At 37.1% G+C, this 25410-nt stretch overlaps 2 protein-coding genes across 9 annotated transcripts; both read right to left on the bottom strand.

The window, feature by feature from the left end:
• Positions 1-70: 70 nt before the first annotated feature.
• Positions 71-13194, bottom strand: LOC113672139 (neuronal pentraxin-2-like). Of its 8 annotated transcripts, XM_089202701.1 has the most exons (7): positions 11760-13194; positions 11237-11305; positions 11029-11145; positions 10569-10700; positions 3237-3368; positions 1905-2139; positions 71-1119 (listed from the first exon to the last, which is right to left on the bottom strand). In XM_089202701.1, the coding sequence occupies exons 3-7, from the start codon at positions 11096-11098 to the stop codon at positions 738-740; spliced, it is 951 nt and encodes a 316-aa protein (XP_089058827.1). In that variant the 5' UTR covers positions 11099-11145; positions 11237-11305; positions 11760-13194; the 3' UTR covers positions 71-737. The 8 variants fall into 8 exon arrangements, with proteins under 8 accessions (XP_089058827.1, XP_089058824.1, XP_089058826.1 ...); XM_089202698.1 differs by having other exon boundaries at positions 11237-13194; XM_089202700.1 differs by having other exon boundaries at positions 11029-11305.
• A 3053-nt stretch (positions 13195-16247) lies between these two features.
• LOC149047047 (C-reactive protein-like) lies at positions 16248-22569 on the bottom strand. Its single transcript, XM_089205221.1, has 5 exons — positions 21396-22569; positions 19963-20083; positions 19463-19594; positions 18112-18346; positions 16248-17330 (listed from the first exon to the last, which is right to left on the bottom strand). The coding sequence occupies exons 1-5, from the start codon at positions 21747-21749 to the stop codon at positions 16949-16951; spliced, it is 1224 nt and encodes a 407-aa protein (XP_089061347.1). The 5' UTR covers positions 21750-22569; the 3' UTR covers positions 16248-16948.
• Between the last annotated feature and the right edge of the window lie 2841 nt (positions 22570-25410).

Raw genomic sequence — 25410 nt, 5'->3', positions numbered from 1 at the left:
GTACAAACAGGAAGCACAAACCGTAAGAGTGAACATCGATCGCTTTGAAGGAAGGGACGAACACGAACAAGTCTTCAACACTTTGTTTTCATTAAATAGTTCAGTCATATTACACAATATTAATTCTACTCAATATTTACATATTTTGCTCAAGTCATTTGCCCTCCACTTTTTCGCTTCTTCTGGCAGAATTTAAGGCTGGGTTTTGAGCTTTTCTTTAAAGGTTAAGTTAAGGGAAAATACTCTGGCGCAATATAACAATGAAGGGGGATATACAATTATCCAAGATTTCACCTAAGACAGCAGTGTTTTTTATTCTCACTTTTTTCGCCGCCTTCGATAGAAATCAATAAGAAAGGGACACAACTTGTGCCATGTGCTTCAGAGATCTTGTTTCAGTGATTGAGATCATGACATTCGCGCACAATTATCCTAAACGTTTCGTGGCTAATAACTGAATGATACTCGCTACTTCAGTCCTGAACTTTGGCGTTTCATCAACAGTAACGAGCGACTAAAGAGCAACCTTTAAGGCCATCAAATCATAAATTGAAGGGTGCTATTTATCAAACACTCTACTGAACTGGATAAAAGAATTGTCATCTGTGTAATAACAATTGTTGGACTCTATAATACGAGTGGTCAAAACTATTTAACATGTGTGTAGATATTGATCAGTGTTTAGAATAAATAAATTCTTAGAAAACAAGATGGTGGTGTTGAAAATCCTATCACTTTTAAGGCTCGACTATTTTCACACCAGTAACGTTTCCTTTAAATTGTTCCCACCAGAGAACAAGGCCTGCTTGTGCGATGTCACAGTTTGCCTTCTGAGTTGCAATTTCATCCCCTGAAAGGACTCTGCTCCAAAGATTGACTTCTGTTACCTCACCCGGCCCAAAGCTCTGTTTGGTTTCAAATTTCCTTCCGACTTTATCTTGGTCTTGTCCAATGATAACTGTTCCACCGGCTGGTATCTGATGATTTTTCTTTAAGTCTGTTCCATTGCTTTGAAGTTGTCCATCAAGATAAAACTGCCAGTAGCCTTTGGTGTTTTTCCAGGTAACACAAATGTGATGCCACATGGTATCATTAATTTCGACTCTGGTGTCCGTATTACTTAGAAAATAAACATAAACAATTAAAACTATGTTAGAAACTCTCGTTTCTTGACTGATTGCGGTCTAATTCAATGAGGCATCAAGATATATATAAATATACATATAGTGCTACATACAGGATTGGAATGCATGTTGACAACGTCGTTTGAGCTGCTGGAATGGGAGATATATTAAGATATTTTAATGTCACTTAACTTTTTTAAATTCTATTGCTATTTATTTCATTTGAAAAGAGAAAGGCTCCATGCACTCGATTTCCAACACGCCATAGCTTTTAATTTTGTCACTAACAATGATTTAATCACTAGACTCATTTAATCGTTTATTTAAAGTCGCTTGGGAACAAAAACTAGAGTACGTAATTGTTAACAATGCCAAATACCATCAGAAGCCTCGATAATACTCCGCTGAGAGCACTTTAGCCCATTGCGGGAACAGGCATATTATTTTTTTGAGGTGAGCCAAGGAGCTGGAAAAAATTCATCTTCGCGTCCCTTTCTCACTTATAATTCGCCATCCATTCCGGTATATTTTTAGTTCTCTTCTGTGTTGTGTTCTTGGGCGACAGACGTTATTCTCACAGTGCTTCACTCCACCCAGGAGTGTTACGGCACATTGTTGGGGAAACCGAATGAAATGCTGAAATTGCAATAGATAAGCATCCCATCCAAGTTTTTATACTTGGAAGTTTTCATACTCCTACTAGGAGACCAATACGGTTGGTTGGATGGGTCATTTGACTCGAGTACAGACTATTTCTATCGTGTTTGTCATATCACTTACTCATTTCCCGAGGCTATGGCGATCCTAATTCCTGGGCAAAACAGACAAACGTAGAAGGCATTCCCATAAGGTGCTCCAGTAGTCGCATAACTGTAGAGGAACTGTTCACCAATCAAATTTGTGTCCTTCATTTTGACGAAAAGGCACATAGTAAACTCCGAGAGACTAGACGAGGTGGCGTTTGTTATGCTGGCGTAACTCTTGTTGGTGGGCTGTCCAAAGACCATTCGGTAAGCTGTAGAAAACAACAAAACACAATTTTCTTAACTTAAGTTTCACTGAAATGAAAAAGCAACTCTTAAATTGGATGAATCTTACTGCGAAATTTCTAGATTAATCTTGTTTCAGAAATTACTTTATATCTCATGTCCGCTACCAGATCACGTACGTAACTGATAAACACTCATTGACAATGCAAAAGGTTCTGTCTAAAAGAATAACTCTTTACGAAATAAATAGACCAGAGAATTCGGAATGAGAGGATTATTCAGCCAGGAGGGGACATACAAAAGTAATCCGGTTATTGCGACAAATGATAGAGTAAAGATTGTCTTTGTTTTTCGAAAAATCTTGCTTTGGCTTCTGCACGGCTACCACGCACGCCAGAGAGAAGGATACAAAAAAAAGTACCTTGAGCGCTCTGAGATGTCAAAGGTAGCTTGTGGTGTTCACCTAAATATGTCAGCTCGTTTGAAATAATTGTGACCGCTTAAGCAAAAAAAAACCCCGAGGTATAAACTTTTCACTACTATTTAAAATCCAACAGTTACTTTCTACTTCTTTTGCCCTTTAACCCCTAAGAATGACTAGCATCTAATTTCTCCCTACAATGTTAGCGCTGAATCAAACATTAAGGTCATGAGAATAAAGGAAATGATGACCAACAAAAGAAGCTTTTGATCGGTAAACAAACTCTCCTGGTCAGCACCTTAGGAAATGTATAAAGAACAGTATGGAGAATATCATACTGATGTTATGGTGTAAAGAGTTAAAAGGTGATAGATTGGATTAATATAAGTATGTGAGCAACTACGCACTCACCCCTCCCCTATATATTAATCTAATCTTATATTAATCCAATGTTAGCACATTGATCTAATAAGTTTACAGCGTCCTGTCACTGACGATTATTAGTTGCGGAAAGTTTTTTTGAGAAACCGTTATCAAAATAAAACATTGGCGTGGTCTGTCTTCAAGAATCTTAATTAATGTCTCATCTAAAACTCTCTAAAATATTAATTGGTCATCCGCATCTCCACGAGAGTCCTCCTAAATTGGAGAAGGAAGCTCTCCGAATATGTCATCAAAAATACGATACACTTCTCTACAAACCTGATGAACAAGACAGGCCTTCAATCTTTTCACACTGCGTCCCGTGAAATCCTGGTGCACAGCTACAATTATATCCGTGGACTTCATCTGTGCAAGTTCCATTATTTTTGCAGGGATGGCTGTCACAAGTAACTTTTTGGGGGTATAAGAGGTATAAGATAACGTCAAGAATTTTCGTCAATACTATTTTGCTAAACGTCCTAAGCGACGTAACGTTAATTTTAAAAGAATGAAGGAAAATTGTGGAACCTTACATGAAACGCGCGGGGCCGATTTGACTCCACTGACGCGCAGTCATTTTTCCGCTATGCCATGTACAAAACGCTTTGTGATCGGTTATTTTTCAATAAATATCAATCTTAGATCTGCTGATTTGTTAACTTAAAAAAAGATGAAATGTTGGACATTTTGAGATTTATTTCACGTAAAAAAATTGTGCATACACACATAAATTTTGAATCCCCCGTATCTTTTCCATTATTGTCAGTTTTTTGTTTAACTTCTCTCCTAGAAAGCTCCGTTTTGCTTTGTATCGTTATTCTGACTTTTGTTGATCTGTTTGTTTCCAAGTCTCGGAGACAAATGTTTTGCGTTGTTTTGGCTTGACAGACAGAACTTTACCATCTTCATTCTACTGTTCACAATTGTTCTTACCCAGCTCAGCACAAGTTTCTCCGGTCCAATGCTGCTTGCACTTGCATGAATAAGTTTGTTTTTTCTCGTCATACACGCAAGCACCTCCATTTTTACATCTGTTGGTTATTTGACAGCCCTAACAAGAAGCAGTAACAGACAATACGTCGTAAAAAACTGTTCAGAACACGAATATGAATGTACCTTGGAATTATTACCAAAAAGTGCTTTAGCTAGCTTTTTAAGTTTTTCTTGGACTCAACAATTCGAGCCCGATGTAAATTTCGGACCAAAAATTAATTGCCGTATAAATTAAAATGTAATAGTCGATTTCTGCTGTTATTAAGCCTGTCACAAAGAATAATGCATTTAAAATTGTATAAAGAGGGTAAATTTCTAAATAAACTGAGGTGCTGCTTCTGTGGGAGAGTATAACATGCAGGGTAATACAATATTAACAACCGAGTAGACGACGTAACTTGGCCATCGAAAAGAGTTGAAAGCTGACGTTTCGAGCGTTAGCCCTTCGTCAGAGCGAAAGATGGAGGGCTAACGTCAGCTTTGAAACTCTTTACAGGGCATTTAGACTTTTATTTGTTCCCCTTGTTCAACTGAAAGATTCTAAAGACAACCGGAAAGTTAAGTATTTTCTTTGAAACATCCATTCCTTCATTCCTTCATGTAATGGGTCACTTCTGATCCATCCAATCACCAATCTACATATCTATCCATTTCATATCAGTATAGAAATGAAATTACAGGAGATTTCCATAGTGCACTGATATCAGTTTCAAAAGGAAAATTGAGCTCGCCTTTCACTGAATAGCTGTTTCGATGCCGGAAGCCTAAAGTGCCAAAATTTATCATCTGTTTTGGCAGAACTTAGAAAAAAAAACCAAACAAATTAAAATAACAAACCCGTTCACTTAACACGTCGCCGGCACAAATTACAATTTTGTTAAACTAGATTCCTCTAGAAAAAACAGCTACTGAGGCCTGTACAGTATATGTTGCCTTCGGTCCGAAAGATTTTGCCATTAGAATTCAAAATGCTAGCACATAGGCTGAACAGTAGGCGATAAGACCATAGATTTTGTCAAACGCATTTTACAGGCCAGAAACATATTTTGTTAAGACTGACAGAAGCAGGTCAATGTCTTCTTTCTTCGGCTTATGCTGAAATTAATCAGTCTTTCGGCTCCTGATAGCTTTATTTTCTCCGTGCTTTAATTCCTGAGCGAAATATTTAGCATGTTTCTAGAAGTAAGAAAAAAGCTGTGGTTCTGATCATGGTTAATGAAGTTTATGAACAAAAATATTTGTATAAATGATGATTCATATAAGCCGGCATTACCTTATTCAAGGTAGGGTTTGCCCTTCATCGAAGAAATGGTCACTAATTTTTGTTCTCTTGTCTTTTCCTCATTGTCTGTCATTTCAAGGATTAAATTTTGTCTGATACCAGCTGCTCGTAACTCAGAATGCTCAAGAATAATACAGAAATCTAGCGTAAAGGAGACTAATTGTGAGCAAATCGAAAAACGAAAACAAGCGTTGAGAGGGGTAACAGTCTTAAGGATGTATATTAATTTTCTCAAACAGACTTTGCCGTGAAGAGCACCTGTCGGCTAGTTAGCAATAAATCGAGCCTTTCATCATTTTAGCAACGATATCGCACACGGGATATGTTAGCAATCGCTTTTGACTCATGATTTACAGTAATACTCGTGTTCTCCCAACACCTTGTACTAGTTATTAGGCTGGTAAATCGATAGAAAGTGCCGACTAGCGCTTTTATATAATAGGTATGCTCTTGGTTTTCTTGTGCAATAACAATAATTTTTTCCAATCATATGCACCCATAATTTGAGGAAATTCAAGACATCTATTTTTCACATCCAAGTAAGGTTTTTGCTCAACTTCAATTGTAGCGCTGTAGTCATGAATTTTCACTTTCCAGCCTTAAAATTCTAAAAATTGCTAAAAAAAACAATGTGGCGCCAAAGACTTTAGCCCAAATGAGTCAATTCATTTTAAAAATGAAATATTAGCGATATGAATTATCGAAGACACGCAGGTTAATTTCAAAATTAAACTCCAATTAACAATTTAAATGTCAATTAAACTGCAGTTGCATTAACTTAATCTTGCGGAGCCCTTTAAAGCCAAATGAGGCATTTTAGGTTGTTCGTTACCTTAAGAGGCATTGAGAAAGTGGCACCTTCCTCGAACTGCAAATGCATGTTTTCCTTGACAACAGAGCCATCGTGCTTGTTTAGTTCGCAAGTTCCTTTGCCATCAGACTCCGAAATATGAGGAGCAAGTTTGAAGTTTGTTGAAGTACACCAGGCGTTTTTCAAACAAGACTGACTGCACCAAATTTGACCGGGAGACTTAAACCGTTTCACGACAAAACCTTTAAGCTGCTTATTTGTCAACGTTGTGAAATATGTTGACCGAGAAAGAGCAGAAGATTCTACTCCTGCGTGGAAAACTGCGTAGAGTAGTATAACTCCTCGAAAGAAGACAAAGAGGGGAGTGTTTTCAAGTCCCATCGCGAAAAATGTCATTACAGAATAAGTCTGTTTACTGTCTTTGCCGATGTCTTTAAAGACGTACCCACGCAATCCGAATTTTGATCTGTCATCTTCAGCGTAATTTAGACAATTGTACTCGGATGCCTAACAGAAAAGATTATACATGACAACCAGCTGAATGACAGGCCGTTGTGGTTTGAAGTTTCAAATGCATTATGCACAGGTAACAACATGATTTCGAATTTGGTGTTGATAAGCTCGAGTAACTTTTTCAAAGACGGAAAAATTGCACGGGTCCCTAGGTCGAGCCTAAACAATACTAAATCATTTGAAGCTCTGACAAATTTTTGTTGGAACTATTTTCAAATTATCGACTGACATTAAAAATCGGCTTCATGAAAACCTGAATTATTCAGATTATTTACCTAGCGTCAAACGTTTATGAGATAAAAAGCACGAATATGCATGCTAAGATCAAATTCAAAGATAAATTCAACATGAAAAGATTCAGTTGCGTGAATCACTAGAATTGTAAGCTCAAGTCTGGAAGCCTAAACAATACTAAATCATTTAAAGCTCTGACAAATTTTTGTTGGAACTATTTTCAAATTATCGACTGACATTAAAAATCGGCTTCATGAAAACCTGAATTATTCAGATTATTTACCTAGCGTCAAACATTTATGAGATAACAAGCACGTAAATGCATGCTAAGATCAAAATTAGAGAAAGGGCTTGCTTAAAGTGAGCTCGTATTCCATAGGCCACACCTGCCATGACAAATGCACCAGTTTGATCAACACTGAAATTGGTAATTTTAAGGAATACGCCACACTTCGTGACAAGCACACAAAAAGAAAACAGAATTTCTGACAATATGACATCTTCTAAACGGAAACTAGACAGGTGAATTCATCACCAAGCGCAACAAGCGCATACTACATAAATTCACGTCCCGCTTCTTGCGGTAAAATAGTAAAGTATTGGATAATTGATCATGAATATTCCTCGTTGAATACACAGCTCCCTCATAATTTTGGTGTAAATAGTGTAAAAAATTGCTTTCCAAGGGTAGGGGGTCTCAATAAGGATAACTGTTAGCCGTCAAAGAATAGAACTTGGTCAGGGGCGATAAAGACGCTTTTGAGCCTGAGAAAATTAAAAAAGGTGGCGGTATATATTGAGGATCTGTTAATGGCAAACAGAAGCATATAACTTAAGTTATATGTATAAGATAAGTTAAGTTATATATATAACTTAAGTTATATGCGAAGTTATATGCTTGCGTGAAAAACGACTAAATTAATGCATTTACATTTTAATGCATTTGAATGTTTCCTGGCCATCATTTTCGTTAGGGACCTTAGTAGCTTTCAGCCTGTCTAATTTGTTTCCCGAGCGCTTTTCGCATTTTTCTCTCTAAAAATAAGAAAAGAAGAAAATCCTCCCCGGTTTCAGTCACAAGGAAGGAGATGATACATTTTTAGACCTGGTCGACAAGGAAGTAAGAGAGCTCTTACAAGAACGAGGATTGGGTTTGAGTTTTTCAGGCTCCTCACGCCTTCCTCGGCCAATATGGCGGCTAAAATCTATGTCTTTTGTATGGTAGGACGGCCATGTCCAAGATGAGATTTTTCAATGACTCAGGTCAACTCGTCTTGTTCCCTTTTCCCAGGTTCTTCCTATGAAGCTTAAAAGAGAGTGGGCGATACCCATCTCGAAACCTACTGAGAAGGGGTTTTTGGGGAATGGCGCTCAAAGATCATCCAAGTATTTTACACACATAACTGCTCGTTTCCAGGAGAACTTATTGTAACTAGCATCCACGTCATGATCTTGCTCAAAATTTTGAAGCCAGAGTAAAAAAAAACATTGTAGATTGGCAAGAAATTATTGCAACCACTGAAACTTCAAATACAAAGAAGAGCTCTGTAAAATTATAATTTAAAGAAAAAACGCAAAGCAGAAAGAACTTGACCAATTTCCAGCCAACTAATCAGTCAGCGTTCGGCTAATAACACTTATATCGTGTCCTTTGCGTTAAGAATATCTGGTACGCTACCTGTTAATGAAATATGAAAATTCCAAAAGTAACTTTGATTATCTGAACATCGAACTATTATAGTAGTGTGTAAAAACAGGAAGCACAAACCGTAAGAGTGAACATCGATCACTTTGAAGGAAGAGACGAACACGAACAAGTCTTCAACACTTTGTTTTCATTAAATAGTTCAGTCATATTACACAATATATTCTACTTAATATTTACATATTTCGCTCAGGTCATTTACCCTCCACTTTTTCGTTTTTTCTGACAAAATTTAAGTCTGGGTTTTGAGCTTTTCTTTAAAGGTTAAGTTAAGGGAAAATACTCTGGCGCAATATAACTCTGGAGACATCAACTATCCAAGATTTCACTTAAGGCAGCAGTGTTTTTTATTCTCACTTTTTTCGCCGCCTTCGATAGAAATCAATAAGAAAGGGACACAACTTGTGCCATGTGCTTCAGAGATCTTGTTTCAGTGATTGAGATCCTGACATTCGCGCACAATTATCTTAAATGTTTTCGTGACTAATAACTGAATGATACTCGCTACTTCAGTCCTGAACTTTGGCGTTTCATCAACAGTAACGAGCGATTAGAGAGCAACCTTTAAGGCCATCAAATCATAAATTGAAGGGTGCTATCTATCAAACACTCTACTGAACTGGATAATAGGCCTGTCATCAGTGTTATAACAATTGTTGGACTCTATAATACGAGTGGTCAAAACTATTTAAGAGAAGATGTCAGCATCCATCGAACAAATTTGAAATATTGTGGCAAGTCGCCCAAAATTAGTTTTCTCTCCTACTTTCATATTTTGTTGACCAATATGTTCTAATAATTGTGGTGTAGTTTTTTTTGCGAAAATATATTTTAGTTTTCGAGAAATGACTTTTTTCGTTCGACCGCTCAAATATGCAAATTTTTACCGTAAATATTACCCGAGTTGTGTGACCTCATGTAAAGAATGTACTGGACCTACGGTATTTCTGTGAACATAATCCTTTGTTTTATCATTTAAACTTAATCCCCTGTCGTTATTGAAGCTGCCAAGGAAAAAATTTATTTTTTGGTGAATATTTTTGTTCGACATACTTTTCCTATGTCGAAAAGTAGCATCAAAACAAAGACAATTTTAACAATGACCGATATGACACAATCTACTGAACTTCAAGCTTTTAAAAGACCAAAGGATGGTTATAAAGTTACTGTAAAAATTTCCTTGTGTATTTGCGAATGAAATGCTGAAATTGCAATGGATTAGCATCCAATCCTGGGGGGAAGTATTAATACTCCTACGAGTCGCTTTATGCATGCATCTTTCTCTCGTACGCACGCCAGAGAGAAAGATGCAAAAAGAAAAGTACCTTGAGCGCTCTGATATGTCAAAGGTAGCTTGTGGTGTTCTCATAAATAGGTGAGATCGTTTGAAATTATTCTGACTTCTCAAGCCAAAAAAAAAGGCCCAAGGTATAAACTTTTCACTACTATTTAAAATCCAACAGTTACTTTCTACTTCTTTTGCCCTTCAACCCCTAAGAGTGACTAGCATCTAATTTCTCCCTACAATGTCAGCGCTGAATCAAACATTAAGGTCATGAGAATAAAGGAAATGATCACCAATCAAAGAGGCTTTTGATCGGTAAACAAACTCTCCTTGTCAGCACCTTAGGAAATGTATAAAGAACAGCATGGAGAATGTGCATACTGATGTTATGGTGCAAACAGTTAAAAGGTGAGATTGGATTAATACAAGTATGTGAGCAACTACGCACATACCCCTCCCCTAACCCAACATTAACCTTAACTTGTTATCAATTGACGATTGTTGGGTTAGGGGAGGGGTAGGAGCGCAGTTGCTCAGATACTGACATTGATCCAATAAGTTTACAGCGTCCTGTCGCTGACGATTATTAGTTGTGGAAAGTTTTTTTTGAGAAACTGTAATCAGAATAAAACATTGGCGTGGTCTTTCTTCAAGAATCTTAATTAATGTCTCATCTAAAACTCTCTAAAATATTAATTGGTCATCCGCATCTCCACGAGAGTCCTCCTAAATTGGAGAAGGAAGTTCTCAGAATATGTCATCAAAATACGATACACTTCTCTACAAACCTGATGAACAAGACAGGCCTTCAATCTTTTCACACTGCGTCTCTTGAAATCCTGGTGCACAGCTACAATTATATCCGTGGACTTCATCTGTGCAAGTTCCATTGTTTTTGCAGGGATGGCTGTCACAAGTAACTTTTTGGGGGTATAAGATAACGTCAAGAATTTTCGTCAATATTATTTTGCTAAACGTCCTAAGCGACGTAACGTTAATGTTAAAAGAATGAAGAAAAATTCTTGTCAGTGTTAACCTCTCCCTTAAAAAGAGGGTAAGTTTCTAAAGAATTTGAGGTGCTGCTTCTGTGGGAGAGTATGACATGCAGGGTAATACAATATTAACAACTGAGTAGATGACGTAACTTGGCCATCGAAAAGAGTTGAAAGCTGACGTTTCGAGCGTTAGCTCTTCGTCAGAGCGAAAGATGAAACTCTTTACAGGGCATTTAAACTTTTATTTGTTCACCTTGTTCAACTGAAAATTTTAAAGACAACCGGAAAGTTAAGTATTTTCTTTGAAACATCCATTCCTTCATGTAATGGGTCACTTCTGATCCATCCAATCACCAATCTACACCTCTATCTATTTCATATCAGTAGAGATAAATGAAATGATATTAGAGAAGATCTCCATAATGCACTGATTTCAGTTTCAAAAGGAAAATTGAGCTCACCTTTCATTGAATAGCTGTTTCGATGCCGGAAGCCTAATGTGCCAAAATTTATCATCTGTTTTGGCAGAACTTAGAGAAAAAGACGAAACAAACAAAAACAACAAACCCGTTCGCTTAACATGTCGCCTGCACAAATTACAATTTTGTTAAACTACATTCCTCTGGAAAAAACAGCTTCTGAGGCCTGCACAGTATATGTTACCTTCATTCCGAAAGATTTTGCCATTGAAATTCAAAATGCTAGCACATAGGCTGAATAGTAGGCGATAAGACCACATATTTTGTCAAACACATTTTACACGCCAGAAAGCAAGTCAATGTCTTCTTTCTTCGGCTTATGCTGAAATTAATCAGTCTTTGCGGCGTCTGATAGCTTCATATTCTCGGTGTTTTAATTCCTGAGCCTCATGAATATTTATCATGTTTCCAGAAGTAAGAAAAAAGCTGTGGTTCTGGTCATGGTGAGGGAAGTTTATGAACAGACATATTTGCATAAATGATGATTCTTATAAGCCGGCATTACCTTATTCAAGATGAGGTTTGCCCTTCATCGAAGAAATGGTGACTAATTTTTGTTCTCTTGTTTTTTCCTCGTTGTTTGTCAATTCATGTCATTATTCAAGGCATACATCCATTTCGCTTTCGAAAAAAAAAAACAGCTCTGATTAAAACCTCAAAACAGAAAAAAAAGTGGAAAGGCAGGTTTTTATTGCTTGCATTTCGACTGTATTTAGATCGTGGCATACACGAAATCAAGGATTCAATTTTGTCTCATGCCAGCTGCTCGTAACTCAGAATACTCAAGAATAATGCAGAAATCTAGCGTAAATAATTTCTCTGTAAAGGAGATTCATTGTTAGCAAATCAAAACGAAGAAAAGCGTTGAGAAGGGCAGTAGTCTTAAAAATGTATGCTAATTTTTTCTAACACACTTTGCCGTGAAGAGCACCTGTTGGCTATTTAGCAATAAATCGAGCCTTTTATCATTTTAGCGACGATATCGCACACGGGATATGTTAGCATAACAATCCCTTTTGACTCATGATTTACAGTAATACTCGTGTTCTCCCAACACCTCATACTAGTTATTAGGCTGGTAAATCGATAGAAAGTGCCGACTAGCGCTTTTATAAAATAGCTATGCTCTTGGTTTTCTTGTGCAATAACAGTAATTTTTTCCAATCATATGCACCCATAATTTGAGGAAATTCAAGACATCTATATTTCACATCGAAGTTAGGTTTTTGCTCAACTTCAATTATAGTGCTGTGGTCATGAATTTTCACTTTCCAGCCTTAAAATTCTAAAACCTGCGAAAAAGAAATGTGGTACTGAAGACTTTAGTTCAAATGAGTCAATTAGCGATATAAAGACACACTAGTTAATTTCAAAATTAGTCTCCAATTAACAATTTAAATGTTGCATCAACTTAATCTTGCGGAGCCCTTTAAAGCCAAATGAGGCATTTTAGGCTGTTCGTTACCTTAAGAGGCATAGAGAAAGTGGCACCTTCCTCCAACTGCAAATGCATGTTTTCTTTAACAACAGAGCCATCGTGCTTGTTTAGTTCGCAAGTTCCTTTGCCATCAGACTTCGAAGTTTGAGGAGCAAGTTTGAAGTTTGAAGTTGAAGTACACCCGGCGTTTTTCAAACAAGACTGACTGCACCAAATTTGACCAGGAGACTCAAACCTTTTTACCACAAAGCCTTTAAGCTGCTTATTTGTCAACGTTGTAAAGTATGCTGATCGAGAAACAGTGGATGACTCTAATGCGGTGATGAAAACTGCCTAGAGGAGCAACAATCCTCGAAAAAGAACAAATGGAGGAGCGTTTACAGGTTCCATCACCTCAACCTTCAATGTTTGTTGAAGGCTTCAGCCAAGAGTTTACACACGACCACTTACCACGTTTTTTTCATCGGTCGATTTACGTAAGGAAAATTTGCGGAGACGTTCGGTTATACTCGCTCACGCAATTAACGCTTTGCAATGTAAATTCATGCTTGATTGCCAGACGGTGTGTGCACTCTGATTGCTTTCACCGCTATATTGTAAATGAACCTATCACAATGCAACGCAATCGGAGTGCGCACACCGCCTGCTTGATTGTCAATTATACAGTGTGGAATGACAAACATGCCGATTTCCAATTAACCAAAAAGTGTCGATTGGTCGAGAGAACATTAATTAAACTCCAACAGTACGGAAATTGAAATTGAGAATACAAAGTTGCACACTCCCAGAAATCTTTTAAGCTGATTTCTTGTGCCCTTAAGAAGAAACAAGCACTCCCCGATTTCACGACATTTACACGCACCTTAAGGGTTTGCGCAATGTTTTTGAAAAAAAAAACTACTCATGCTTGCATATTTATTCCAAATTGCACGGTTGGTTATAAACTTATTACTTACCTATGATCATCACCTCGTGGTGGAAAAGCAAATCGATCCCATCAAATTAAATTGCCTGTCATCTTGCAGAAAACGTCCGAGACGTTTGGGCAAGTGTATGCAGTCTAATCGTGATTCATAGTATCCCTGTACATTAGCAGCATTTTAATGTGTATTTTGAGTCAACTTGAAGAGAAAGGTATCTTGTATCGTGATTACAGCATGAACGACGTTTCTTTTGACATTCGTGGTAATGAAGTCAGAAAACATTTACCAGCGAAACGCATTGTTGTATAGTATGAAGTTCGATCATGCGAGAACATTCGCACCGTTAAGTGTCCATTGTAAATAACACTGTATGGAGATACTTCCTAAATATTTTCTATTAGGACTTAAAGAAGTCTAATGTTTTTGAACGTAAATAAAAAAAAGTAACGTGTTGGATAATTGAATATTTCTCGTTGAATACACAGCTCCCTCATAATTTTAGTGTAGATAATCGAAACAATTGCTTTCCAAAGGTAAGGGTCTCAGTATGGTTAGCTGTTAGCCGTGAAACGGCGAAAAAACTAATTTTTAGGGATAAAAAGTGATAAATTTAACCATTAGTCGTAAAAAAAGTTAACCCCAAAAATTTTATCTTTTAATTGCAGCAGAAAGAATCAATGCCCTGTAGAGACCCTCGAGTTAAATTTACCTTGTAACTTAAATAAACGTAGTAAGTATTTATGACTTAAGAAGAATAATGCAATCTTATTGTTGATGGTGACTATACTATATGTTGGGTAAGTACGCAATCTAATCGTGAATAGAGTAATTCATAGTATCCCGCGTGGAACAATTTTATAAGTACGCCGCAAAATTTCCAATGTAAGAAAAAAATAAAACAAGAAACCCCCCCCCCCCTTTCTTCTTGATAAAACGAAGGTGATTAATTTGGTTTTGGTTTTGTGGCACCCAGTTGAAATACGTATTTGTACTATCTATGTAACATTGGTATTGTGATTGATGTCGCAAATCTTATTAAAAATATTGTAAATAGTAAATAGTATGTAGAATATAAATGAACATATGAAATGAAAAAAACAAATTAAACATAAAACTTCAAGTTGGTTCTTCTTCAAACTTCGTCAATTGACCTTCTTTACGACAAAACATTATAACCGTGCCCTTTATTATGAACAAATCAAGTTTCAGCCAAATGTCGTCACCAGTTCCAACCCGTTAATATTATCTCAAATATTATTACGGTTGCACTTGCGGTTACTTAAAAACCATAGTCAATTACGATTACAATTGAAAAGAAATCCACAATGACAAATATTTAAAACCGAGGGAACAAACCTACAAGACAAAGGTACGTAGGAAGGTTTTGTGACTTAGACACAATGGATGGAAAACGGTGGAAATCAGAAGTAATGTTAATCCTTTAAAACTTGAACACAGGAATGACAACGATGACTCTCTTTTAAATGATTCTAAAAAAGAGAATTTTTTTCTGAAAAACCCTATCAGATTTCATATCAGGGCGAGCGGAAGAATACGAAAACAATAGGGGAAAAATGGCATTCAAAACATAAATGCAACTGGGAAAACAGGTGAGTTTTTAATTGGGAATGCCTTGGCAACACTAAAGTACTGATGTACTGGTGTTTATTTGGTGACAATTACTCGGTGTAAAGTCAACAGCTATATTTCCATCGGGATCCAATATAATCAGCAATAATGAGAACAAAATCAAAAGAGTTCAGGAGGGGATTGTATATGTTTTTTCTTGATAACTCTGGGAAATGAAAGCTCTCAGCCTCTCTAATTTGTTTGCCGAGCGCTTTTCACATTTTTCTCTCAGATAAGGGAAGAAGGGAAAATCCTCCTCGATTTTAGTCATAAGGGAGGAGATGATACAATTTCAGACCTGGTTGACAAGGAAGTAAGGGAGCACTTACAAGAACGAGGATTGGGTATGAGTTTTTCAGGCTCATCACGCCTTCCTCGGCCAATATGGCGGCTAAAATTAATGGCTTTTGTATAGTGAGACGGCAATATGCAAGATGAGATTTTTCAATGACCCAGCTCAACTCACCTTGTTCTCTTTTCCCAGATTCTCCCTATGAAGCTTGAAAGAGAGTAGACGGTAGCCATCTCAAAATCTGTTGAGAAGGGGTTTGTGGGGAATGGCGCCCAAAGATCATCCAAGTATTTTACACACATAACTGCCAGTTTCCAGAAGAAATTATTGTAACTAGCATTCACGTGAATCCTGCTCAAAATTTTGAAGCAAAAAAAATACAACATTGTAGACCAGCAGGAAATTATCTCAAGCACTGAAACTTCAAATACAAAGACGAGCACTGTAAAATATAATTTAAAGAAAAAACGCAAAGCAGAAAGAACTTGACCAATTTCCAGTCAGTTAATCAGTCAGCGTTCGGCTAATAACGCTTATATCGTGTCCTGTGCGTTAAGAATATCTGGTACGCTACCCGTTAATGAAATATGAAAATTCCAAAAGTAACTTCGATTATCTGAAAATCGAACTATGATAATAATGTGAACAAACAGGAAGCACAAACCGTGTGAGTGAACATCGATCGCTTTGAAGGAAGAGACGAACACGAACAAGTTTTTAACACTTTGTTTCCATTAAATAGTTCAGTCATATTACACAATATGAATTCTACTTAATATATACATGTTTCGCTCAGTTCATTTACCCTCCACTTTTTCGTTTCCTCCAACAAAATTTAAGGCTGGCTTTTGAGCTTTTCTTTAAAGGTTAAGTTAAGGGAAAATACTCTGGCGCAATATAACTCTGGAGGGGGGCATGCAACTATCCAAGATTTCACCTAAGGCAGAAATGTTTCGCCGCCTTCGATTGCCTCGTGCAACGAAATCAATGAGAAAGGGACACAACTTGTGTCTTGTGGTTCAGAGATCTTGTTTCGGTGATTAAGATCATGATATCCGTGCAAACTTAGCTTAAACGTTTTCCTGACTAATAACTGAATGATACTCGCTACTTCAGTCCTGAACTTTGGCGTTTCATCAATAGTAACGAGCGACTAAAGAGCAACCTTCAAGGCAATCAAATCATAAATTGAAGGGTGCTATCTATCAAACACTCTACTGAACTGGGTAAAAGGGCTGTCATCTGTGTAATAACAATTGTTGGACTCCACAATACGAGTGGTCAAAGCTATTTAACATGTATGTAGATATTGATCAATGTTTAGGTGTTCCTTGTTCGAGGAAGCCGGGATCTCTTTCTATGATAAACAGTTCGTCGTAAACAAGATGCTGGTGTTGAAAATCCTATCACTTTTAAGGCTCGACTATTCTCACACCAGTAAAGTTTCCTTTAAATTGTCCCCACCAGAGAACAAGGCCTGCTTGTGCGATGTCACAGTTTGCCTTCTGAGTTGCAATTTCATCCCCTGAAAGGACTCTGCTCCAAAGATTGACTTCTGTTACCTCACCCGGACCAAAGCTCTGTCCTTTCTCAAAGCCCCCTCCGACTCTATCTTGATCTTGTCCAATGACAACTGTTCCGCCAGCTGGTATCTGATGATTTTTCTTCAGGTCTGTTCCAGAGCTTTGAAGTTGTCCATCCATATAAAACTGCCAGTCGCCTTTGGTGTTTTCCCAGGTAACACAAATGTGATGCCACATGGTATCATTAATTTTGTTTCCGGTGTTCATATTCCTTAGAAAATAAACATAAACAATTAAAACTATGTTAGAAACTCTCGTTTCTTGACTGACTGCGGTCCAATTGTGGCATCAAGATATATATATGTATATATATATACATATAGTGCTACATATAGAATAGGAATGCATGTCAACAATGTCGTGTGAGCTGCTGGAATGGGAGATAAATTAAGTTATTTTAATGTCACTTAACTTTTTTAAATTCCATTGCTATTTATTTCATTCGATCTCCAACACGCCATAGCTTTTAATTTTGTCACTAACAATGATTTAATCACTAGACACATTTAATTATTTATTTAAAGTCGCTTGGGAGCAAAAACAAGAGAACGTGATTGTTAACAACGCCAAATACAATCAGAAGCCTCGATAATACTCCGCTGGGAGCACTTTAGCCCATTGCGGAAACAGGCATATCATTTTTTTGAAGCTGAGCCAAGGACCCTAAAAAAATTCATCTTTGCGCCCCTTTATCGCGCGTAATTCACCATTCATTCCGGTATATTTTTACTTCTCTTCTATCCTATTCTATTGTGTTGTGTTCTTGGGCGACAGACGTTATTCTTACAGTGCTTCACTCCATCCAGGAGTATTACGGCACATTGTCGGGGAAACCGAATGAAATGCTGAAATTGCATTAGCATCCAATCCAGGGGGAGGTATTAATACTCCTACGAGTCGCTTTATTTTAAGAAAACCGGGATACGGTTTGGCTGGATGACCCACTTGACTCGAGTACAGACTTTATCTATCGTGTTTGTCATATCACTTACTCCTTTTCCGAGGCTATGGTGATCCTAATTCCTGGTTTAAGCAGACGAACGCAGAAGGCATTTCCATAAGGTGCTCCAGTAGTCGCATAACTGTAGAGGAACTGGTAACCAATCAAATTTGTATCCTTCATTTTGACAAAAAGGCACATAGTAATTTCCGAGAGACTAGACGAGGTGGCATTTGTTATGCTGGCGTAACTCTTTATGCTAGGCTGTCCAAAGACCATTCGGTAAGCTGTAGGAAACAACAAAACACAATCTTCTTTACTCCAGTTTCACTGAAATGACAAAGCAACTCTTAAATTGGATGAATCTCACTGCGAAATTTCCGGATTAGTCTTGTTTCAGAAATTACTTTATATCTCATGTCCGCTACCGGATCACGTACGTAACTGATAAACACTAAGTGCAAAGGGTTCTGTGTAAAAAGAACAACTCTTTACGAAATAAATAGGCCAGAGAATTCGGGATGAGAGGATTATTCAGCCGGGAGGGGACATACAAAAGTAATCCTAACGGTTATTGCAACAGATACCCAGAGTAAAGATTGTCTTTGTTTTTTGAAAAATCTTGCTTTGGCTTCCGCATGGCTACCACGCATGCCAGAAAGAAAGATACAAGAAAAAGTATCTTAAGCGCTCTGAGATGTCAAAGGTAGCTTGTGGTGTTCTCCTAAATAAGTTATTCTGACCTCTAAATCCAAAAAAACCTTGAGTTATAAACTTTTCACACAATTTAAAATCCAATAGTTACTTTCTACTTCTTGAACTCTTTAACCCCTAAGAGTGACTAGCACCTAATTTCTCCCTACAACATCAGCGCTGAATCAAACATTAAGGTCATGAGAATAAAGGAAATGATCACCAACAAAAGAAGCTTTTGATCGGTAAACAAACTCTCCTCGTCAGTCAGCACCTTAAGAAATGTATAGAGAACAGTATGGAGAATATGCATACTGATGTTATGGTGTAAAGAGTTAAAAAGCGATAGATTGGATCAATATAAGTATGCGAGCAACTACACACTTACCCCTCCCCTAACCCAACATTAACCTTAACTTGTTATCAATTGACGATTGTTGGGTTAGGGGAGGGGTAGGAGCGCAGTTGTTCAGATACCGTTTACAGCTTCCTGTTGCTGATGATTATTATTTAACGAAAATTTTTATGAGAAATCGTTATCAAAATAAAACATCGGCGTATTCTGTCTTCAATAACCTTAATTAATGTTCCATCTCGAACTTTCTAAAATGTTGAATTGTCATCCACATCTCCACGAGAACTTCTCTTTGTAGAAGGAAGCTTGCGCTCTCAGAATATGTCATCAAAATACGATACACGTCTCTACAAACCTGATGAGCAAGACAGGCCTTCAATCTTTTCACACTGTGTCCCGTAAAATCCTGGTGCACAGCTGCAGTTATATTCGTTGACTTCATCTGTGCAAGTTCCATTGTTTTTGCAGGGGTGGCTGTCACAGGTAACTTTTTGCGATTACAAGACAACATTTCAAAAGAGTTGTTGTCAGTAAAAAGAAGCTACATCATATGGCGACTGACCTACCGATCTTCAAACCATATATGATTAAGGTGGTCTAGCTAATAACGCTTTTGAATCGAATTAAATCTCTTAAAGGATGAGCGTTACAAAAGAAAAACAATGCGAAAACTTTTAAGAAAAAGATCTCATTAAAATAGCGTTCGAACGAAGTTTGTTTGCTTGTTTGCAGAAAACCGTCTCGCCACATTTTTTTTAATTGTCGCACATAAACGTAACAGGAAAACTGCTCTCAAGCTTTTCTCGACAGGCAGCACTTTACAACTTCTTTCTACTTTACAAATTTGTTTCTTACACAGATCAGCACAAGTTTCTCCGGTCCAAGGGGGCTTGCATTCGCATGAATAAGTTTGCTTTTTCTCGTTATAAAAACACACACCACCATTTAAACAGGTGCTGGCTGCTAGTCGGCAATCCTAAATAGAAAGAGTAGCCGATGGAATAATGAGAAGAATATAAATAAACATAAATATGCATCAAAATTATTTCACTTTCCTACTGACAGATTAAAAACAATTGGCTGGAAAATAGTCACGCTCTCGACTACGGTTTTTTTGTTATCTCCTAGATCCAGCTCCAACAACCGGGTGAGTATCAAGCCTACCCTACCGCCAAATTTAACGAAACAATTTATCTGTCCTTGCCAATTCTTCAACAAACTTCTGAAATATGATTTACAAGGTGGTAATGCGTTTATAGGCAAAAACAACGGGAAAAAAAACACTGGCTGCCTTAAAGTTTTGCTTTTAACTACGCATTTAGTCAACATCTACAAGTACATGTATTGACTTCTGCCAAACGAAGTCAAGGCATGTTATTTTATTAATGGTCTAGCTTCTATAAACTTCAGTTAAAAACTACTACATATTCAAACACAGTAACATGCGATTCGCTGCAACCCCAAGCTTTTACTTACGGTGGAGTTATTGCACTTTTTTTGTGATGCAAATGAGAAACAAACAAGAGCCCACCAGCCGTTTGGGGAAGGCATATAATTTCAAATATCTCATCAAAACATGGTGTTTCTAAATTCCTACCTTTGCTGGGAAAGGATTTCATTTAAAAGGGAATAAAAGAAAGTGTATGTGCCATTTCCAAAACTTGCTTCTGCTGGCAAGCATCAGTTCTAGTTTTTGGTTCTTTACAAAAATTTGCATAATTAGTGAATGGTTTCTTTAAGGTGCATAACATTTGCAGTTGATTTTATTATCTCTTCTTGTTATTATTATCCTTAGATAGTTAAAGGAGAAGTATTTTTCCGTTTTCATGAAAAAGAACTTCTAACTTTCATGCTAAATCGGTAATCGATGAATGCTATCACGAAAGGTCTCAAACGTCGGCGGGGAAACAAAATATGTTTGGTGCAACCAGCTTGTTTTTACGGCTCACGAACTGCATGAGGTGGGTGGATCTTTTCACAGAAAAGGGGGTTAACGAACAACTAAAACAAAGGGTTGAAAATTATGGGTATAGAAATAACAACGGTTATTCTTACTAGTTCTCTTTGGTCGTTATGCAGGTTGTGTGTCTGGTACTACAGCTCGGCGTAAAAATTCAGTTTTCAATCATCTTTGGATTTTAGTTTTTTTATTCATAATTTTATTGAATTCTGGAGCTCTCCGAAAAAAAAGATCGCACTGAAGACCTCTGCCTAATTAAGGGTTTATTTTCCTGAAGTAAGGGATCGCTGAATACATTGAAAACGATCAAAACATAGCAATTATTTACCTTAATAAGTGTTGAGAAAATGACTTCCGCCTCGAACTGTAAATGTGCGTTTTCTTTGATAACTTCGTGCTTGTTTAGTTCACAAGTTCCTTTGCCATCAGACTTGGAAGTTTGAGGAGTAAGTTTGAAGTTTGTTGAAGTACACCAGGCGTTTTTCAAACAAGACTGACTACACCAAATTTGACTGGTCGACTTAAACCGTTTCACGACAAAACCATTAAGCCGCTTATTTGTCACCGTTGTGAAATATGTTGATCGAGAAAGGGCAGACGATTCTACTCCTGCGTGGAAAACTGCGAAGAGTAGAAAGACAAAGAGGGGAGTGTTTTCAAGTCCCATCGCGAAAAATGTCATTACAGAATAAGTCTGTATAATGTCTTTGCCGATGTCTTTAAAGATGTACCCACGCAATCCGAATTTTGATTGGTCAACTTCAGCGTAATTTAGACAATTGTACTCGGATGCCTAACAGAAAAGATTATACATGACAACCAGCTGAATGACAGGCCGTTGTGGTTTGAAGTTTCAAATGCATTATGCACAGGTAACAACATGATTTCGAATTTAGTGTTGATAAGCTCGAGTAACTTTTTCAAAGACGGAAAAATTGCACGAGTCCCTAGGTCGAGTGTAATTTGTAGTCTGAAAAATGTATAAGTGCTTATTTGTACAAATTGCACGAGAAATCACTTTGTTACTTATTAATAATTTACATAAAAAACGCATAACAGACAGTCAAAACGGACAAAACTTTGCATTTGAAATTTGCATTCGTGCTATAACTTTGCGCTCGTGTTACATGAAAAAATACACTCGTTTTCGACCAATCGGACGCGCGTGACTTTTTGATGTATATTAATACATATTAAATTCAAAATAAAATGATTCAGTTGCGTGAATCACTAGAATTGTAAGGTCAAGTCTGGAAGCCTAAACAATACTAAATCATTTAAAGCTCTGACAAATTTTTGTTGGAACTATTTTCAAATTATCGACTGACATTAAAAATCGGCTTCGCGAAAACCTGAATTATTCAGATTATTTACCTAGCGTCAAACGTTTATGAGTTAAAGCTCTGACAAATTTTTGTTGGAACTATTTTCAAATTATCGACTGACATTAAAAATCGGCTTCGCGAAAACCTGAATTATTCAGATTATTTACCTAGCGTCAAACGTTTATGAGATAACAAGCACGAAAATGCATGCTAAGATCAAAATTAGAAAGGGCTTGCTTAAAATGAGCTCGTATTCCATAGGCCACACCTGCCATGACAAATGCAACACTTTGATCGACACTGAAATTGGTCATTTTAAGGAATACGCCACACTTCGTAACAAGCAAACAAAAAGAAAACAGAATTTCTGACAATATGACATCTTCTAGACGGAAACTAGACAGGTGAATTCATCATCATGCGGTAAAATAGTAAAGTATTGGATAATTGATCATGAATATTCCTCGTTGAATACAACGTAAGAGTGAACATCGATCACTTTGAAGGAAGAGACGAACACGAACAATTCTTTAACACTTTGTTTTCATTAAATAGTTCAGTCATATTACACAATATATATTCTACTTAATATTTACATATTTCGCTCAGGTCATTTACCCTCCACTTTTTCGTTTTTTGTGACAAAATTTAAGGCTGGGTTTTGAGCTTTTCTTTAAAGGTTAAGTTAAGGGAAAATACTCTGGCGCAATATAACTATGAAGACATCAACTATCCAAGATTTCACTTAAGGCAGCAGTGTTTTTTATCCTCACTTTTTTCGCCGCCTTCGATAGAAATCAATAAGAAAGGGACACAACTTGTGCCATGTGCTTCAGAGATCTTGTTTCGGTGATTGAGATCATGACATTCGCGCACAATTATCTTAAACGTTTTCGCGACTAATAACTGAATGATACTCGCTACTTCAGTCCTGAACTTTGGCGTTTCATCAACAGTAACGAGCGACTAAAGAGCAACCTTCAAGGCTATCAAATCATAAATTGAAGGGTGCTATCTATCAAACACTCTACTGAACTGGATAATAGGCCTGTCATCAGTGTTATAACAATTGTTGGACTCTATAATACGAGTGGTCAAAACTATTTAAGAGAAGATGTCAGCATCCATCGAACAAATTTGAAATATTGTGGCAAGTCGCCCAAAATTAGTTTTCTCTCCTACTTTCATATTTTGTTGACCAATATGTTCTAATAATTGTGGTGTAGTTTCTTTTGCGAAAATATATTTTAGTTTTCGAGAAATTACTTTTTTCGTTCAACCGCTCAAATATGCAAATTTTCACCGTAAATATTACCCGAGTTGTGTGACCTCATGTAAAGAACGCACTGGACCTACGGTATTTCTGTGAACATAATCCTTTGTTTTATCATTTAAACTTAATCCCCTGTCGTTATTGAAGCTGCCAAGGAAAAAATTTATTTTTTGGTGAATATTTTTGTCCGACATACTTTTCCTATGTCGAAAAGTAGCATGAGAACAAAGACAATTTTAACAATGACCGATGTGACACAATCTACTGAGCTTCAAGCCTTTAAAAGACCAAAGGATGGTTATAAAGTTACTATAAAAATTTCCTTGTGTATTTGCGAATGAAATGCTGAAATTGCAATGGATTAGCATCCAATCCTGGGGGGAAGTATTAATACTCCTACGAGTCGCTTTATGCATGCATCTTTCTCTCGTACGCACGCCAGAGAGAAAGATGCAAAAAAAAGTACCTTGAGCGCTCTGATATGTCAAAGGTAGCTTGTGGTGTTCTCATAAATAGGTGAGATCGTTTGAAATTATTCTGACTTCTTAAGCCAAAAAAAAAGGCCCAAGGTATAAACTTTTCACTACTATTTAAAATCCAACAGTTACTTTCTACTTCTTTTGCCCTTTAACCCCTAAGAGTGACTAGCATCTAATTTCTCCCTACAATGTCAGCGCTGAATCAAACATTAAGGTCAGGAGAATAAAGGAAATGATCACCAACCAAAGAGGCTTTTGATCGGTAAACAAATTCTCTTTGTCAGCACCTTAGGAAATGTATAAAGAACAGCATGGAGAATAAGTATACTTGAAAAGATAGAGGGGCCGCAGCCAGGATAAAACATCTTGTAAAATTTAGAAAACGATCTCTGGCTAAAACTTTTAAAAAATACGAGCTTTCGGCTGTTTGCGCTACAGCCTTCAACGGGTAAAATGATAAAAAGGTAAGAAATACTAGGTGTGAAGTACAAAGTAAAAAATTAAAAATGCTGATAACTAAGAATAGTCAAAGTCTATTGGCGTGACTATTGGCAATAGACTTTGATAATGCATCTATTATTGACAAAGGCGGTTTTAGAACAAGAAAAACACTAGAAGCGTGGCATTTCAAGTTAACTCCCAATGCGGACAACAATTCCTGTCCTTTGCCCGGACAATACAACATTCTTTTTAACAAACATTCTTAGTTATCAGCATTTTTAATTTTTTACTTTGTACTTCACACCTAGTATTTCTTACCTTTTTATCATTTTACCCGTTGAAGGCTGTAGCGCAAACAGCCGAAAGCTCGTATTTTTTAAAAGTTTTAGCCAGAGATCGTTTTTTAAATTTTACAATAAGCATACTGATGTTATGGTGCAAAGAGTTAATAGGTCATAGATTGGATTAATATAAGTATGTGAGCAACTACGCACTTACCCCTCCCCTAACCCAACATTAACCTTAACTTGTTATCAATTGACGATTGTTGGGTTAGGGGAGGGGTAGGAGCGCAGTTGCTCAGATACTGACATTGATCCAATAAGTTTACAGCGTCCTGTCGCTGACGATTATTAGTTGTGGAAAGTTTTTCTGAGAAACCGTAATCAAAATAAAACATTGGCGTGGTCTTTCTTCAAGAATCTTAATTAATGTCTCATCTAAAACTCTCTAAAATATTAATTGGTCATCCGCATCTCCACGAGAGTCCTCCTAAATTGGAGAAGGAAGCTCTCAGAATATGTCATCAAAATACGATACACTTCT

This window comes from Pocillopora damicornis, chromosome 4 (genome assembly GCF_964200805.1).
Source record: "Pocillopora damicornis chromosome 4, jaPocDami1.2, whole genome shotgun sequence".
Taxonomy (NCBI): Eukaryota; Metazoa; Cnidaria; class Anthozoa; order Scleractinia; family Pocilloporidae; genus Pocillopora; species Pocillopora damicornis.
Note: the sequence above shows the minus strand (reverse complement) of the source record. Positions and strands in the feature narration are given on the sequence as shown.

What these genes read in the sequence shown, in the direction of transcription:
- LOC113672139 (XM_089202697.1), bottom strand. Translation starts at nt 6,439, where the DNA reads ATGACATTTTTCGCGATGGGACTTGAAAACACTCCCCTCTTTGTCTTC. An exon ending in CTTTCTCAATGCCTCTTAAG is followed by an intron (nt 4,009 to 6,064) that starts GTAACGAACAAC and finishes GCTTCTTGTTAG; the next exon opens with GGCTGTCAAATAACCAACAG. An exon ending in AGAAACTTGTGCTGAGCTGG is followed by an intron (nt 3,369 to 3,890) that starts GTAAGAACAATT and finishes ACCCCCAAAAAG; the next exon opens with TTACTTGTGACAGCCATCCC.
- LOC149047047 (XM_089205221.1), bottom strand. Translation starts at nt 21,749, where the DNA reads ATGACATTTTTCGCGATGGGACTTGAAAACACTCCCCTCTTTGTCTTT. An exon ending in TTTTCTCAACACTTATTAAG is followed by an intron (nt 20,084 to 21,395) that starts GTAAATAATTGC and finishes CTTTCTATTTAG; the next exon opens with GATTGCCGACTAGCAGCCAG. An exon ending in ACCATAGCCTCGGAAAAGGA is followed by an intron (nt 17,331 to 18,111) that starts GTAAGTGATATG and finishes TTATTTTCTAAG; the next exon opens with GAATATGAACACCGGAAACA.